The sequence below is a fragment of the Hemitrygon akajei genome, chromosome 11 (genome assembly GCF_048418815.1).
Source record: "Hemitrygon akajei chromosome 11, sHemAka1.3, whole genome shotgun sequence".
In the NCBI taxonomy this organism is placed as follows: Eukaryota; Metazoa; Chordata; class Chondrichthyes; order Myliobatiformes; family Dasyatidae; genus Hemitrygon; species Hemitrygon akajei.
The window spans coordinates 174216451-174235777 of record NC_133134.1 but is presented as its reverse complement, the minus strand read 5'-3'; the positions used below and the strand labels follow the sequence as shown (position 1 = coordinate 174235777).

The following is a 19327-nucleotide window of genomic DNA, read 5'->3' as shown; positions in this document are numbered from 1 at the left end:
TCACTTGGAGTACTGTGCTCAGTTCTGGTCACCTCACTACAGAAAGGACGTGGAAACTATAGAAAGGGTGCAGAGGAGATTTATAAGGATGTTGCCTGGATTGGGGATCATGCCTTAAGAGAATAGGTTGAGTGAACTCGGCCTTTTCTCTTTTGAGTGGTGGAGGATGAGAGGTGACCTGATAGAGGTGTAAATGCTGATGAGAAGTATCGTGTGGATAGCCAGAGGCTTTTTCCCAGGGCTGAAATGGCAAACAAGAGAGGGCACAGTTTTAAGATGCTTGGAAGCAGGTACAAAGATGTCAGGGATAAGTTTTTTTTATGCAGAGTGGTGAGTGAGTAGAATGGGCTGCTGGCAATGGTGGTGGAGGCAGATACGATAGGGTCTTTTTTTGAGATTTTTGGATAGGTACATGGAGCTTAGAAAAATAGGGGGCTATGGGTAAGCCTAGTAATTTCTAAGGTAGGGGTATGTTCAGCACAACTTTGTGGACCGAAGGGCCTGTATTGTGCTGTAGGTGTTCTATGCTTCTGTTTCCAAGAGTTCTCCCAAAGAAACAGCTGGCCTGATTAACTAATGGCCCAATTAACTGGAATCCACTGTACTTCTTCTTCTTTGGCACCTATTTATCCTGCGCCTTCTGAATTGCCCCCGGAATCTCCAGCCATTGTTGTTCTGCTGTCATCCCTACTAGATCTGCTTTCAATTGGGGGGGGGGGGCGTCACGTGATTACGTAGGATTGAGACGTTAGGAATCCGGCTCCCTCGTAAAAAGTAATGAAATAGGGTTTAAATGAAGAAGAGTTAATAAATATCTACTAGAAACTATATATAAGTAACTCAGGATTATCTTTTGATATGGCTCCTAAACCGAAACAGAAGAAAGCTACTACTCGAAGACTGCGCAAATCGGCGGGGAAAAAGGCCTAACCGTCTCGGCGAAGCTTCAGACTCAAGTTGGATCTCCTCCCGGCGAAGTGCATGGCACTTCTGATGATGCGGGACAGGAAGTTGCAGCAATGTCGGCGGTCTCTAAGAAGAAACGGCAAGAACAAAGCATGCGCGAAGAAACGAGTATGCATGAACAGATATTAACAAAACTACAAATCCCAACTACGGCTGGAAGTGAAACTGGAAGTGAATCGGAAGTGGAATCAGACTCTTTGGGAAATTCAGAGAAAGAAGGAAGAGATTAAAGGAGACATAAAAGATATCCTGATATATATTATGAATGAATTAAAAGCTATAAGAAGGATGCAGAATACACTCGATAAAGTGGTGGAAAAACAAAAGAAGATGGATAATAAAGTTAAAGAGATGGAAGTAAAAGTGGAAGAAAACACTGAAAGAATAGATAAGATAGAAGACAATAATCTTGCCTGGACAATAGAAAGAAAACAGGTGTTTGAAAAAATAGATGCGCTTGAAAACTCTAGTAGATGAAATAATATCAAAATTGTTGGTCTTATGGAAGGTACAGAGGGAGAAAATCCAATAAAATTCTTTCAAGACTGGATTCCGAAAATTTTGGAAATGAAAGAAGGAAGCCAAGTAATTGAAATTGAAAGAGCACACAGAGCTTTAAGACCAAGACCTCAACAAGATCAAAATCCAAGATCAATTTTGATAAAATGCTTAAGGTACCAAGATAAAGAAATGATCTTGAAGGCAGCTACTCAAGGTGCTAAAAAGAGAAATGGGCCATTGATAATAGAAGGGAAAAGAGTTTTTTTTAATCCAGACATAAGTTACGATCTTCTGAAGAGGCGGAAGGAATCTAATCAAGTGAAAATATCTTTATGGGAAAAGGGCTATAAATTTTTATTGAGCTACCCAGCAAAATTGATAATTTTCCTGGATAACGAAGAAAGAAGATTTTTCATTGACTACTGGAAAGTGGAGAAATTTGTACAAGAATTACCTGACGTCCACGAAGAGAAGTAAAGAATTATAGAAATGAAATGGACTAATGATGAAGACTGAAACAAGGTTGGACTTGACGGACATTTATATAAAAAAAAGTTGAGGAGTATTAATTGGGAGTAGAGACATTAATTATTTTCTTTTTTTTCTTCACTAATATATTTTCTTTTTTTTTTGCGGGGGAGCTGGAGGAGCTCCTGATCGTTGGCTGCGAGTTTCACATGTACAATCATGGCGATTGCCATGACCGTAAAATGCGGGGGAGTAATGTTGTGTTCTTTTTATTCGCAACATTAGTGGGGGGGTACTTTGTTTTTTTTTCTTATATATTAGTTATCTTTCTTCTATTTTTCTTCTTTTTTGCCTGGATGGTTGGGGAGAAACTCATAGCAACATGGAGAATTTTAAAGAGTTCCCAAGGTATTATGAATGATTAATTTACTTAATTTTTTAAGTTTTAATGTTAATGGAATTAATGGACCTGTGAAAAGAAAAAGAGTTTTAACATATATTAAGAAAATGAAAGGAGATATAGCTTTTTTACAAGAAACACATTTAACAGAAACAAAACATAAGAAATTCAAGAGGGATTGGGTTGGAAATGTCATTGCAGCTTCATTTAATTCAAAATCAAGAGGAGTTGCAATTTTGGTTAATAAATCTTTACCAATTAAAATACAAAATGTAATAATTGATTCTGTGGGGAGATATGTGATTATACATTGTCAAATTTTTTCAGAATTATGGACTTTTATGAACATTTATGCACCAAATGAAAATGATGCAAAATTCATACAAGAAGTTTTTTTTAACTTGGCTGATGCACATGATAAAATATTAATAGGTGGAGATTTTAATTTTTGTTTAGATCCAGTTTTGGATAGGTCAACTAAAGTTGCTACAAAATCAAAAGAAATAAAACTAACTTTATCATTAATGAAAGATTTAAACCTGATTGATATATGGAGAAAAATTAATCCAAGAGAAAGAGATTATTCATTTTATTCAAATAGACATAAAACTTACTCAAGGATTGATTTTTTTTATTATCAAAAAACATTCAAGATAGAGTGAAAAGTGTGGAATATAAAGCAAGAATACTGTCAGATCATTCCCCCTTGATAATGACAATGATAATGACGGATAAGGAGGAATCGATTTATAGATGGAGATTTAATTCAATTTTATTAAAACGTCAAGATTTTTGTGATTTTATGAAAAAAGATTCAATTTTTTTTGGATACAAATTTACATTCAGTTGAGGATAAAATTGTATTATGGGAAGCGATGAAAGCATATTTAAGGGGTCAGATTATAAGTTATACATCTAAAATTAAGAAGGAATACATGGCAGAAATAGATCAATTGGAAAAAGATATCATAAAGTTAGAAAAAGAATCTCAAAGATATATGACAGAAGAAAAACGAAGACAACTTGTTAATAAAAAACTACAATATAATACACTCCAGACATATCGTACAGAAAAAGTAATTATGAGAACTAAACAGAAATACTACGAATTAGGTGAAAGATCACATAAAATTCTTGCTTGGCAGTTGAAAACAGAACAGGCTTCTAAAACAATAAATGCAATTAGAACAAGTGTAAATAAGGTTACTTATAAACCTTTAGAAATTAATGAAACTTTAAAAAATTTTTATACTGAACTATGTCAATCAGAATCACAAAATAAGATTGCTGAGATAGATAAATTTTTATCTCAAATAACCCTTCCAAAATTAAATTTGGAAGAACAGAAAGGATTAGATATGCCCTTTACATTAAAAGAGGTTGAAGAAGCTTTAGGATCACTTCACTTCAGATCCCCAGGAGAAGATGGTTTTCCTCCTGAATTTTATAAAAAATTTAAAGATTTATTAATTCCTCCTTTTATGGAATTAATATACTAAGTGGAAAGAATGCATGAACTCCCACAATCTTTTTTAACAGCGATTATAACTGTATTGCCAAAAAAAGATAGAGATCCTTTAAAACCAACATCATATAGGCCTATTTCTTTGTTGAATACAGATTATAAAATAATAGCAAAAATTTTATCTAATAGAATATCTAAATATTTACCAAAATTAATACATATGGATCAAACAGGTTTTATTATAAACAATCAATGGATAATATAACCCGGTTACTTAGTATAATTCATTTGGCACAAAAAAGAGAGGAAATGAATGTGGCAGTTGCTTTGGATGCAGAAAAAGCATTTGATAGATTGGAATGGGATTTTTTATTTAAGGTATTGGAAAAATATGAGTTAGGAAAATCTTTTATACAATGGATTAAAACCTTAAATACTAATCCTCAAGCTAAAGTAGTTACAAATGGTCAGATTTCAACACCATTTTGCTTAACAAGGTCAACTAGACAAGGCTGCCTATTATCACCTGTTTTATTTGTATTGGCAATAGAACCATTAGCTGAATTAATTAGAACAGATTCAGACATTGGGGGCTTTAGAGTTAATCAAGAAGAATATAAGATTAATTTATTTGCTGATGATGTTTTGATTTATTTAACAAACCCATTGCAATCTTTGCAAAGATTATCTTTTAGATTGGAAGAATATGGGAAAGTATCAGGGTATAAAGTAAATTGGGATAAAAGTGAAATTTTACCCCTTACCAAAGGAAATTATAATCAATGTCGATTAGTAACTCAATTTCGATGGTCAATAAATGGGATAAAATATTTAGGTATTAGAGTTGATAATGATGTAAAAAATTTATATAAACAAAATTATTTGCCATTATTAAAAAAAAGAGGATCTTGATAAATGGATGATGTTACCAATAACATTAATAGGTAGAGTTAATGCTGTAAAAATGAATATATTTCCTAGATTGCAATATTTATTCCAAACTTTACCAATACAATTACCTCAGAAGTTTTTTCAAGAACTGAATAAATATGTAAGGAAATTTCTTTGGAAAGGAAAGATGTCAAGAATATCATTGGAAAAATTGACATGTAAATTTCATTTAGGAAGGTTACAACTTCCAAATTTTAAGAATTATTATAAAGCAAATCAACTTAGATTTATTGCGTCTTTATTGATGAAGAAAAACCGGCATGGATTAGAATAGAATTAGATAAGATAGGAGAAAACATACCAGAAGATTTTATATATAAATGGGAATCCAAATGGATACGGGAAAAAAAGAAGTTCCTATATTAAGACACTTGATTGATTTATGGAATAAGGTAAATATGGACGATGAGATAAATAAGTCTTTATTAGCAAAAAGAACTTTAATTCAAAATAGGCTTATTCCTTTTACAATGGATAATAAACTTTTATATAATTGGTTCCAAAAGGGGATTAAATATATAGGTGATTGTTTTGAAGGAGGTATATCGATGTCGTTTGATCAATTAAAAAATAAATATAAAATATCAAATAACACTCTTTTCTGTTATTTTCAATTAAAGGCTTATTTACGAGAAAAGCTGGGACAATGTTGATGCCAAAACTAGTGAAATAGAAATATTAATTCAAAAAGGAAAAATTAAAAAATTTACATCTTGTATGTATAATTTGATTCAAAAACAGACAATTAAATCAGGAGTTCATAAATCAAGACAAAAATGGGAATCTGATTTGAATGTTAAAATTGATGGAAAAAACTGGTCAAGATTATGTTCTGATAGTATGAGAAACACAATAAATGTTCGACTTAGATTAATACAATATAATTTTTTACATCAATTATATATAACACCACAGAAAATAAATAGATTAAATTCAAATATGTCTGACCAATGTTTTCGATGTAATCAAGAAATTGGTACTTTTTTACATTCTACTTGGTCTTGTTTTAAAATTCAACCATTTTGGATAAATCTAAGACTTGTATTGGAACAAATTACTGGAGTACAACTCCTACATAGTCCAGTATTATTTTTATTAGGAGACATTGAAGGGACAATACCAAAACTTAAATTGAATAAGTATCAGAAAAAATTTATAAAAATTGCATTGGCAGTAGCCAAAAAAGTTATCGCAGTTACTTGGAAATCTGATTTATATTTAACTATGGATTGTTGGAATAATGAAATACATAGTTGTATTCCACTTGAAAAAATTACATACAATCTAAGAAATGAATATGATATATTTTTGAAAATTTGGCTCCCATACTTACAAAAGGTAGGATTAAATGCATAAGTCCTTTGAAGATAAAATTATAAAGTAATTGGGGAAAGTAAAAATAAATATTAAAATTATTTTGAACTCCATGGAGCATGTGGGGATCCTCCGATATCCAGGCAATCTTTCTCTTTTTTTTCCTTTCTTTAGATAAGGGTTAAGGGGGGGAGGGTTAAGGGGAGGGGGGAGGGTTAATATTATTTTTCTCACTATTTTATCATCACATTTATTCTTTGTAATTTTCTAAAATTTAATAAATAAATAAAAAAAATTTAAAAATATCTGCTTTCAATCAACTTTGGTCAGTTTCTCTCCCATGCCTCTGAAATTCCTTTTACTCCACTGATAAATCTAACTTTATCTTCTCCCCCTGAAACTACAGGGTGAATTCTGCAATTTCTTAACTCTGCTACAAGGATTCTACATCTTCCATATCTATGTCACATCTTTCTAAGGATTTGATTTAATTTTTTACCAACAGATCTACTCCAATTTCTGATAATCCTTATTCACCCTCATCTCTTATTCTCTTTCCTTCAGTTCTCCCATTTTGTCCTTTTTCCCTTACCCCTCATCACCATCCCCCTTCCTCCCTTTATTCTATCTATCTACAACTCACATATTTCACCTACAGGCTTTCCCATCCACTTCCATCTGTTCTTCACCTCTCTACTAATGGTTTTTCATTATCACCCGGTTGTCAGATTCAAGCATTGGAAGTCTTTGTCTTTCTGCTTATCTCCCTCCCCTTTATGGATATCATCTGCCCTCATTTTTTGTTTACCTCCATCTACATCCAACTGCCTTTGTCTCCCAACTCCATCTTGCCTCCTCACAGATCTGGCTTGACTTGTCTGTCATTCACTATTCCTCCTCAGTTCATCATTCTCCTTCTCCTCTCTATTTTGGCTATCTTCTTTCTTTCACCTTTGTGCTCATGGAGGGTTTTGAGCTGAAACATTGACAACTTTCCGTACTCACCCCACTGAGTTTCTTCAGCAGATTGTTGCTCAAGATTTCAGCAACTGCAATCTTTCATGATTCCTTAACCTATCTATATCTGCTTAAAGCCTTTCTGCAACATTTCACAAATGTGTTGTGGTTGTCATTGTTCATCATGTTCTGAGTAAGACAAAGACATCTAATCTATAGTGTTGTGATATATGTATAGAGCTGGCTCATTAGACAATGTGATCTCAAAAGTTTCTTTCACAGACAGACAGAGGCATAGCTTTACAATACCATCAATGGTCCTTAATTTCCAAGATTTTCTCCTTCATGAATGATTCTGGAAATTTGGATATTTGGAGATTTCTACACCCCAAGGATAAAGTGCTTTCATTCTTTTCACATGTTTATCATTCTTACTCCAAGTAAGCCTAGTAATCCAATAGTTAAATACACTTTACGAATATGGTTTCAACTTCGGAAATTTTTTGGGTTGAATCAATTTATTTTAGCAAGTCCTATTATATCTAACTTTTTTTCCTATCCCTTTATTATGGACCAAGCCTATTTGACTTGGAAAACTAAAGGTATATTACAATTTTGTGATTTATTTTTGGATAATTGTTTCATGTCCTTTGAACAATTATCTAACAAATATAATTTACCTAGATCCCATTTCTTTAGATATTTACAGGTTAGAAACTTTTTAAATACCGTCCTTCCTACTTTCCCGAATCTATACTCTATGGATAGTTTGGAAAAATTTTTAGATTTAAATCCTTTTCAGAAAGGTGCAATAGCAACTATCTACAATATAATTATGAAAATTCGTTCAGATGCATCTAATAAAATTAAAAATGATTGGGAAAGGGAACTTAAGCTTATTTTACCTATCGAAAAATGGGAAAAAAATTCTTCAATTAGTTAACTCATCCTCTATATGTGCTAAACATTCGTTGATACAGTTTAAAGTAGTGCACAGAGCCCATATGTTTAAGGATAAATTAGCTTGTTATTACTCTCATATAAGTCCAGTGTGTGATAGATGTCATTCTGAGACAGCCTCTTTAACTCACATGTTTTGATCATGTTCCTCTTTGAAAAAATATTGGGAAGATATCTTTGATATTATTTCAACTGTATTGAAACTGTATTGATTTACAACCTCATCCTATTACTGCAATTTTTGGTTTACCAATGATAGAACCACATCACTTAACCTCTTTAGCACGTCAGATGATTGCATTTCTTACATTAATAGCTAAAAGATCTATTTTGCTGAATTGGAAAGAGATTAATCCTCCCACCATATTTCACTGGTTCTCTCAAACTATGTTATGTTTAAACTTTGAAAAAAACTTTGAAAATAACTTCTACAGTTATATTAAAAGCAAGAGGATAGTGAGGGATAAAATTGGTCCCTTAGAGAATCAGGGTGGTCAGCTATGTGTGGAGCCGAGGGAGATGGGAGAGATTTTGAACGATTTCTTCTCTTCGGTATTCACTAAGGAGAAGGATATCGAATGGTGTAAGGTGTGGGAAACAAGTAAGGAAGTTATGGAACCTATGACAATTAAAGAGGTGGAAGTACTGGCGCTTTTAAGAAATTTAAAAGTGGATAAATCTCCGGGTCCTGACCGGATATTCCCCAGGACCTTGAGGGAAGTTTGTGTAGAGATAGCAGGAGCTCTGACGGAGATCTTTCAGATGTCATTAGAAACAGGGATTGTGCCGGAGGATTGGCGTATTGCTCATGTGGTTCCATTGTTTAAAAAGGGTTCTAGAAGTAAGCCTGGCAATTATAGACCTGTCAGTTTGACATCAGTGGTGGGTAAATTAATGGAAAGTATTCTTAGAGATAGTATTTATAATTATCTGGATAGACAGGATCTGATTAGGAGTAGCCAGCATGGATTTGTGCGTGGAAGGTCATGTTTGACAAACCTTATTGAATTTTTTGAAGTAGTTACGAGGAATGTTGACGAGGGTAAGGCAGTGGATGTAGTCTATATGGACTTCAGCAAGGCCTTTGACAAAGTTCCACATGGAAGGTTAGTTAAGAAGGTTCAGTCGTTAGGTATTAGTGCTGGAGTAATAAAATGGATTCAACAGTGGCTAGATGGGAGATGCCAGAGAGTAGTGGTGGATAATTGTTTATCGGGATGGAGGCCGGTGACTAGCGGGGTGCCTCAGGGATCTGTTTTGGGCCCAATGTTGTTTGTAATATACATAAATGATCTGGATGATGGGGTGGTAAATTGGATTAGTAAGTATGCTGATGATACTAAGGTAGGAGGTGTTGTGGATAATGAGGTGGGTTTTCAAAGCTTGCAGGGAGATTTATGCCGGTTAGAAGAATGGGCTGAACGTTGGCAGATGGAGTTTAATGCTGAGAAGTGTGAGGTTCTACATTTTGGCAGGAATAATCCAAATAGAACATACAGGGTAAATGGTAGGGCATTGAGGAATGCAGTGGAACAGAGAGATCTAGGAATAACAGTGCATAGTTCCCTGAAGGTGGAGTCTCATGTAGATAGGGTGGTGAAGAAGGCTTTTGGAACGCTGGCCTTTATAAATCAGAGCATTGAGTACAGAAGTTGGGATGTAATGTTAAAATTGTACAAGGCATTGGTAAGGCCAAATTTGGAATATTGTGTACAGTTCTGGTCACCGAATTATAGGAAAGATATCAATAAATTAGAGAGAGTGCAGAGACGATTTACTAGGATGTTACCAGGGTTTCAGCACTTAAGTTACAGAGAAAGGTTGAACAAGTTAGGTCTCTATTCATTGGAGCGTAGAAGGTTGAGGGGGGATTTGATCGAGGTATTTAAAATGTTGAGAGGGATAGATAGAGTTGACGTGAATAGGCTGTTTCCATTGAGAGTAGGGGAGATTCAAACGAGAGGACATGATTTGAGAGTTAGGGGGCAAAAGTTTAAGGGAAACACGAGGGGGTATTTCTTTACTCAGAGAGTGATAGCTGTGTGGAATGAGCTTCCTGTAGAAGTAGTAGAGGCCAGATCAGTTGTGTCATTTAAGGTAAAATTGGATAGGTATATGGATAGGAAAGGAGTGGAGGGTTATGGGCTGAGTGCGGGTAGGTGGGACTAGGTGAGATTAAGAGTTCGGCACGGACTAGGAGGGCCGGAATGGCCTGTTTCCGTGCTGTGATTGTTATATGGTTATATGGTTAAAATCAGAAGAGTTATATATGATCCATCCATTATTGTTTTAATATATGCAGAGAGGTTTGGAGTTAATGACACTAATGGTTCTTTCTTTTTTGATGTTACAAACAGCCCATGTTCTTTTCTTTTTCTTAGTTTTTGGTTAGTATTGTCTAGATTAGTTTTTTTGGGGGGTATATATATATATTTTTCTTTTTGGATATGTTAATCCCTTCTTCAATGTATACTACATTTCTACTAGAACAATTTTGGGAGGTTTATTACCTTTGTATTAACTGAATACATATTTATATATGTTAACCATTAACAATGTAATCCCAATAATTGTATAGTAATATATGTTATATTCATTATTTTGGTATTAATAAAAAGATTGAAAAAGAAAAGAAAAAAAAATTACTAGGCTTACCTACAGCCCTCTATTTTTCTAAGTTCCATGTTCCTATCCAAAACTTTCTTAAAAGACTCTATCGTATCCGCCTCCACCACCGTTGCTGGCAGCCCATTCCACGCACTCACCACTCTCTGAGTAAAAAACTTACCCCTGACATCTCCTTTGTACTTACTCCCCAGCACCTTAAACCTGTGTCCTCTTGTGGCAAACATTTCAGCCCTGGAGAAAAGACTCTTGACTATCCACACAATCAATGCCTCTCATCACCTTATACACCTCTATCAGGTCAGCTCTCATCCTCCATCACTCCAAAGAGAAAAAGCCGAGTTCACTCAACCTATTCTCATAAGGCATGCTCCCCAATCCAGGAAACATCCTGGTAAATCTCCTCTGCACCCTTTCTATGGCTTCCACATCCTTCCTGTAGTGAGCCAACCAGAACTGAGCATAGTACTCCAAGTGGGATCTGACCAGTGTCCTATATAGCTGCAACATTACCTCTTAGCTCCTAAATTCAATTCCACGATTGATGAAGGCCAATACACCGTACACTTTCTTAACCACAGAGTCAACCTACCAAAATGAACCACTTCACATTTATCTGGGTTGAACTCCATCTGCCACTTCTTAGCCCAGTTTTGCTTCCTATCAATGTCCCGCTGTAACGTCGGACAGCCCTCTCACAATTCTCAACACCCCCAACCTTTGTGTCATCAGCAAATTTACTAACCCATCCCCCCACTTCCTTATCCAGGTTATTTATAAAATCACGAAGAGTCAAGGTCCCAGAACAGATCCCTGAGGCACGCCACTCGTCACAGACCTCCATGCAGAATATGACTTGTCTACAACCGCTCTTGCCTTCTGTGGGCAAGCCAGTTTTGGATCCACAAAGCAATGTCTCCTTGGATCTCATGCCTCCTTACTTTCTCAATAAGCCTTGCATGGGGTACCTTATTAAATGCCTTGCTGAAATCCATATACACTATATCTACTGCTCTTCCTTCATCAATATGTTTAGTCACATCCTCAAAAAATTCAATCAGGCTCGTAAGGCATGACCTGTCCTTGACAAAGCCATGCTGACTATTCCTAATCATATTATACCTCTCCAAATGTTCATAGATCCTGCCTCTCAGAATCTTCTCCATCAACTTACCAACCACTGAGGTAAGACTCACTGGTCTATAATTTCCTGGGCTATCTCTACTCCCTTTCTTGAATAAAGGATCAACATTTGCAACCCTCCAATCCCCTGGAACCTCTCCCATCCCCATTGATGATGCAAAGATCATCGCCACAGGCTCAGCAATCTCCTCCCTTGCCTCCCATAGTAGCCTGGGGTACATCTCATCTGGTCCCTCAAAGTTGAAAGTCTATCCAACTTAGCCTGGTGGTAGTGCCACACAGCGCAGTGAAGGGTTCCTTCAATGTGCAGATGGGATTTAGTCTCCACAAATACTGTACGGTGGTCACTTCTACCAATTCTGTCATGGACAGATGCTTCCATGGCAGGCAGTTTGGCAAGAATGAGGTCAAGTGTGTTTTTCCCTCACCATCTGCTGTAGTCCCAGTCTAGTAGCTATCTCCAGTAGGACATGACCAGCTCAGTCTGTGGTGGTACCACCAAGCCACTCTTGATGATAGATATTGAAGTCCCTTACCCAGAGTACATTTTGTGCAAATACAGAATGGTACAATCCAGTGCTCATTGTTTCCAGTAGTGTATGTTAATGTTAAAACTCTTCTGGAAATTTCTAAGAGCATCACATTACTTTTTGCCATCTGTCAGCACTCCATAAATTAGCTCTTCTGTATTTTGTCTTTTTGTTATTCTTCTCACAAGTCATGTCCACCTGATTTGTGATTCTTTCAACAGACTGTAAATGTTGGGCAGATTAGTTTGGCACAGAACCAAGTATTTGATATCAAATATTCTGCACAGACAGAGCATGTGGAAATGGTTAAACATCTGTCATGTCTGCAGTACACCATGTTTTGCAAGCATAAAGTAGGTATGACCACAACACAACATCTCAAAAGATTAAAATATTAAAAACTACTTGGGCAGGTACACGGATTAAAAATGGTTTTGAGGGATATGGGCCAAATCCAGGCAAATAGGATGAGCTTAGATAAGAATAATCGTATATTTACGGTGGAAGTTGATCATTTCCTGATCAGTCAGGGTATAAAAGGACATGGTGTGAAAGCAGGTGTATAGCATTGAGTGGGATCCCAGGTCAGCCCATGCAGCCGACTCAATGGGCTAAATGGCCTGATTCTGCTCCTATATCTTATGGTGTTAATAAGCATGGATCAGTTGGGCTAAAGTGCCTGTTTCCATGCTGTATGACTCTGACTCTATTCACTGTTGTAAACTATCCAGTTGAAATATGAGATGTTTCTCTAGGACAGGCGTTCCCAACCCTTTTAATACCATGGATCCCTACTATTAACTAAGGGTTCTGTTGACCTCAGGTTGGAAAACCTTGCTCTAAGGAATTGAGAGATATAGCAGAGCTATTGACACACAATGAAGGGTGGTTCACCTGTGCTTTCCTGAAGACTACAATATTCCCTTTTGTCTAGTCCATGTTGAAACTCAGGTTGTTTTTCTCACACTATTTGAAAGCCTCTTAACCTCCTCTCTGCACACCGACTCACCACTATTGCTGATGAGGCCACCCGCTGTACTATCATCAGCAAACTTGATGCAGTTTGAGCTGAATCTGGCAGTGCAGTTGTGAGTCTGCAGTGTTAACAACAATGGACTGAGCAGAAAACCCGAGGGGCACCAGTGCTCAGTGTGATGGAGCCTGAGGTGTGACTGCCGACTCGGACTGGCAGGGTTTTTCTGTGAAGAAGTCCAAGATCAGTTACAGAGAGGGGTGTTAAGTCCTAATTAGGACAGTTTACTTTCCCGCCTGAGGGATGATCCTGTTAAACGCTGAGCTGAAGTCAATGAACAACATCCTGGCCTTTGAGGCATCGGTTTCTAGGTGGGAAAGGAGGGAGGGGAGGGCAGAGACTATGGCATCAACTTTGGACTGGCTTGAGTGGTAGGTGAACTGGAAAATGTGACTGGAAGGTGGAATTTTATACAATCCATAACCAGCCACTCAAAACACTTCATGATTGTTGAAGTCAGTGCAACTGGGAGATAATTGTTTAAGACAGTTACTGTTGCTCTCTTCTGCATTGGAATGATAGTGGCTGCCTTGAAGCCAGCAGGGGCAGTGGGCCATTTCAAGGATGTCAGTTACGACCTCTGTTAGGTGGGCCGCACAGCCCCTCTGCACCTGACCAGGTATGATGTCCAGCCCCAAAGTTTACTCTGCCTATGATCCTCCTCATCTCAGCTGCTGTCAAATAGGGTGTCTGTTCCTCAGGAGGAAAGGAGGCTTTCCTCAATATCACAAGATTCAATGCATCAAATTGTACATAGAAGGCATTCAGATTACCAGGAAGGGAGTCGTCACTGTCACTGACATGCATGAACGGACTTGTAATTGGTTAAGGTTTGTATACTTTGCCACATGCACCACCTGTCCTAGGTGTCACAAAAATCTCTGTAGATTTTCTGTGCATACTCACACTTTGCCTTCCTGATGACACAGGTGTTGCTCACCTTAGAATCATCCTGTCCCCTGTTCTGAAAGCAGTGTCCTGATTGCTAAGCAATGCACAAACCTCTGCAATCAGCCATGGTATCTGGTTTGCCCTGGCAGTGTAGTCTGGGTTATTATCTGGGTGCGGGTAGTTGGGACTAGGCAGAATATCAGGTTGTCAAGGCCTAGATGGGCCAAAGGACGCGTTTCTATGTCATAGTACTTTATGACTAAACAGAGTTTAGTTTAGCAAAACTAGTTTAGCAGTGTTTTGTCTCCCAACCACACCTGAAACCTCGGGACATACAAAGCCTGCTGAGTGACATAGCAGGAACAAGTTGTACAAACAGCAAAGTACTAAAAGCCAAACAATCTGTTATTTTCTGTATGATCTGAGAGATAAACAAAGGCTAGGGCAGAGACTGTCTGCTGAAGCAACAGGGGATTGTTTTCATCCTATCTTAATAGAAATGGTCTTCAGACAAACATCATCTCCAAAAGGTGATGTGTCATGTGTAATGCCACAGCACTATTGTGGCAATGCCCCCTCAACCCCAACAGTGCACACTCCCTCCCTCAGCATTGCCCCACCCCCACACTGTAGCACTCTCTCAGCTCCGAAGATAATTTCCTTAATTACCTATGCCTAACCTAACTTTGAAACCTCGATCAAGCAATCCCTCCATCTCTTGCTCCAAACAAATTCAGCAAATCTAAATTTGCCATTGACATGACAATAGGTGGAAGGGCTTGTTGTGAAGAGTACATTTGGAATCTGCAACGTGATATAGACAGGCTGAGTAAGTGGGTGAAAACTTAGTAAATGGAGTTTAATGTGGAATTGTGTGAGGTCATACTCTTCAGCAAGACAACTGCGAAGGTAGAACTCAACAGGTCAGGCAGCATCTATGGAGAGGAATAAATAGTCAATGTTTCGGGTTGAAACTCTTTAGCAGGTCTCAGCCCAAAATGTCAACTATGTATTCCTCTCCACAGATGCTGCCTGACCTGCAGAGTTCCTCCAAAATTTTGTGTGTGTCACTTTGGATTTCTAGCAGCTGCAGAATCTCTTGTATTTGTGTTTGCAAAGGTAGAAGATTGCAGTTGAGATAAGTATATAAGGGTTCATGTCTTTTATGCAGAAATAACAATAAATGAGTAGCAGATGCAATGCTTGTTTAGGAGGGTAAATGGTCATTTAATGATCATTCGACCATACATAAATACACATGAATACAGCCAAATGAAACATCGTTCCTCCGGGGCCAAGGTGCCACACACACTACCAAAAGTCATACAAAGCACAAGGCACATACAGAATACCAAGTAAACATACAATCACACAAAAAATATATAGCCCAAGTCCCTGAGTAACATGTCCTGTAAATTGATGGTGCATGGGTGTCATCGGTAAGAACAAGCAGTTCTGAGCGATCTGCAAATGAATGTATGTATGCATGAACACATGCAATCCAGTTTGTCATTCCACTGATTGAACACTGGAGGGAAGTACCAACAGGAAGGGCCAGCCCCTAACCCAGTATGGTCACTGCTCTGTTGCAATAGTGTTGGTGTTTATAAAAGGGAATTATAATTACAATTGTATGTGGCCACACCTGGTGTACAAAGGTACCCTTGTTTAAGGATATACTGGCTATAGAGGTAGTCCAAAAGAAATTTACTAGACTAATTCCAGGAGGAGAAGGTTACAGACTCATAGGGCCATAAAGCACAGAAAGTGGCTCTTTGTCCCACCATATTGATGCAAAATATGCCAAAATCATACTGAATGGCAGGGCAGGCTTGAAGCAGTTTATGATGGCACTGGTGATGTTCAGTGACTACATAAGGAACTAAGGAAACTACTAAACACTTTATTAAAGTTAAAGTTAAAGTCTGTCCCGAGCCTTATAGGCTCATCAGCCTGGTGCTTATGCCTGTTTCCATGGTGAGAAATGACTGAGAGTATGCCAGTCTATCGCAAGGTTAACCCCCAGCATTTTGCCAGTACCCATTTTCAGCTGGGTGGACTGCAGCAATGCGTGGTTAAGTGCCTTGCTCAAGGACACAACACACTGCCTCGGCTGGGGCTCGAATTTACAACCTAGTCAAGATCAGGGAATGTCCTGATGTCAAATTGACTTAAGCACTGGGCCAAATTGGAAAGGTTGGGTATGGGTCAAATTGTCTGGGTGGGGTTCAGGCCCCAGAACAGTTGGAGAGTTTTAAGCGCCAGGCCAGATTGGAAAGATCAGTGTGTGTCTGGACTGGAGGTGAGGCGAGGGCTGGTTCTGCCCAGTTATGCTCTCTGCTCCATGACATTTACTCACCTCCGTGCTGAACTGAGGCTGTGGCCTGCTCCAGCTGCAGTGATGCCTGGTTTTGTGTCTTTCAGAAAACTTCAGTTCCGAAGCAATTTTTATTGCTTGTACAATTTGTTTCCTCCCCCTCTCTGTGCATTGGATGTTTGACTGTCTTTTTAAAAAATAAAATAGGTTCTTTTGATGTTTTGATGAATCTCAAGGTTGTATAATGGAGGGGAGGACAGAGGGAGTTGGGAGAGTGAGAGGGGGAGGGGAGAGTGAGAGGGTGAGAGGGCGTGAGAGGGAGAAGAGGGTGGGGAGGAGAAGAGTAGGAGGAGGGGAGAGAGAGGTTGGAGGGGGAAGAGGGGAGGAGGGAAGAGGGCAAGGAGGGTAGAGGGCGAGGAGGGGAGGAGAAGGGACTGACTGACTGCCCTCAAGACAGGGGCTTGGAGTTGCAACACAAGAAGACTGTAACATTTGGTACAGCGGGTTTCTGGTCTCCACTCAGTCACCTTTTTCTCCCACTCACTGGCGAGAGGGAGCCTGTCTGAGATACACAAGGGTTAGTTTGTGAACTAGTTTGATGGATTCGGGATCAAGGGCTTCTGCTACTGCTCACATAGTGCTGTGGTGGGGTCAGTGTTTCTGCTGGCACAGGTGGGGTGAGGGGATCAATTCTTTTATGAAAAGAATTGTGTGAAGGGAAGGGGGAGCTTTGATGTTTCAATCATACTATGGGGATGTATGTCAGTTTGTTTGTGGACATATACTGAATACATAGTCTGATATTAAACATACTTTTATCTTTGAAATCCATGTTCTTTCTTCATGACTGAAGCATTGCATCCCAAGCCTCAGTGAAACTGTTCCATCTTATACTGTGTCTTATACTAAATCACTATCTCTTACATATCCTACACTCTCGGGTGGACAATTTCATTTATGGGAAAATCTAAACTAGTGGCTATGGTTTGAAAACAAGGAGTCAGCTCTTCCATAAAGTAAAAGGGCAAATCTTGAGAGTCTTTGGAATTCTTCTCCTTGCAGGCAATGGAGAAGCAAAGTATTTGAAAACTTCCAAAGCTCACCAAGACCGTGCATTCCATCTACAGCTCATTGAGACTGAACAGCCTGACCTTGCTCACCAATAGACGACATCCTGTCAACATAGGAATCTCACTGACTTTTTCCTGAACTATCAATATGAAGATCTTATTTTCTACAAGGTGTCTTCACTGATTCAAGCAACAGGTATTTGCTCATTGGTTGCTAAAACTTGACTGGACATTTAGAAGAAGAAAACAGGAAAGACAATTAATACTGAAATATTTTGTATTATATTCTTCATATTATTAGGACAAATCTTAAATACATCATAGAAAAATAGTTCAAAGTTTACAAAGATTTTAATTGTTAATACCTGGAGTCATTAAGATTTGAGTGAAACTTGCAATATGCTGCTTATCACTCGGAGCAGTAGTTGTAAACATCTCACATCACCATTATCTATCCAAGGCTAGAATAACTAGCGATGACCTGTTCCATGGTTGTAAAACTGTCTAGAAATTCCTCCTCTGAGATTCCATGTTTCACATACTGATGCACATAAGCCCTATAAGATAAAGTGAAAAAAAATTCTGAACAAAGATGTTTCACAATTTAGAGGACATCCCTAAACATTAGGGATGTCTACGTTTCCTACTAAGGAAAACGTGGGAGTTGATTTGCCTACAAAGAGCAACATGATAAAAAAATTAGAGAATATATTTTAGCAAAATTTGTTGAGGGATAAATATTGATCGATGTTAAAGAGCCTTTCTGCTCTACAGATGGTACCATGGATGATAGAAGTGACTTCAATTTAAGATCCACAGGAAAACAACTCTTGTAGGAGCACCCAGCATGAAATTTATGAAAACAAGAGAAAGTAAGGTTAAAACAAAGGAAATAAGAAAGCAAGGGATAATACATGGATGGGTTTGGTTTATAACTTCAACAATAGCATCACATTGGAGAAAAAATTACTCAAGAAATAAGAAGGGTTTGTTGTTAAGCCAATGTATTGATTGGAAGAAAGGCAAAAAAAAACCAAATGACGAGTTTGCAAATGCGTTTGCTAGAGTGAAACTTCATGGAACAAACTAAGGAGCAAATTTTCTTGGATCTTATCTTTTTAATTAGTAATCTCCATCTTCTAAGGAGCCCGCTTGTCAGAAAGATCATAATAAGATAGAATTTAATATGTAGTCAAGCGGGAATGCAGTAATCAGAAACCAAAATGAAACATAAATATAGACTATCACGTAGGTCTAGAAGGTAATAGATCTGAGAAAAAAAGGAAAAGGATTAATCTTTAAGATTTTGCCATTTAATTAAAAAATGATTGACATGTTACTTAGATAAAGAAAATGAGGATAACTAAGGAAAGGGTTAAGTCCAATAAAGGATAAAAGAGGGATTTTATGCTTGGAGTCAGAGAAATTGACTGAGGTATCAAATGAGCTCTTTGTGTCAGTATTTACTGAGAAGGTTATAAGGCCAGATGACCCTAAGACATAGGAGAAGAATTAGGCTATTTGACCCATGAAGTTCTGTCATTCCATCATGGCTGACTTATTATCCATTTCAACCCCATTCTTCTGCCTTCTTCTCGTAATCTTTGACGCCCTGACTAATCAAGAACTCACCAACCTCCACCTTAAGTATACTCAATATCTTAGCATGCACAGCTGCTCATGGCAATGAATTCAACAGATACCCTACCCTCTGGCTGAAGAAATTCCTCCTTACC

The 19327-nt window shown here is 37.8% G+C and overlaps 1 protein-coding gene across 6 annotated transcripts in view; it reads right to left on the bottom strand.

Annotated features, from left to right (window-relative positions):
- tubd1 (tubulin, delta 1) overlaps positions 1-19327 on the bottom strand; it is a 106925-nt gene that overhangs the window by 21623 nt on the left and 65975 nt on the right. Inside the window, exon 9 of one of the 6 annotated variants that reach the window (XM_073062302.1) lies at positions 15422-18148. The exons of the other annotated variants lie outside the window; for them this stretch is intronic. Within the exon in view, the coding sequence (XP_072918403.1) occupies positions 18043-18148 (106 nt within the window). The 3' untranslated portion in view covers positions 15422-18042. Of the gene's footprint in view, positions 1-15421; positions 18149-19327 lie in introns of those variants that run through there. 6 annotated transcript variants of the gene reach the window in all.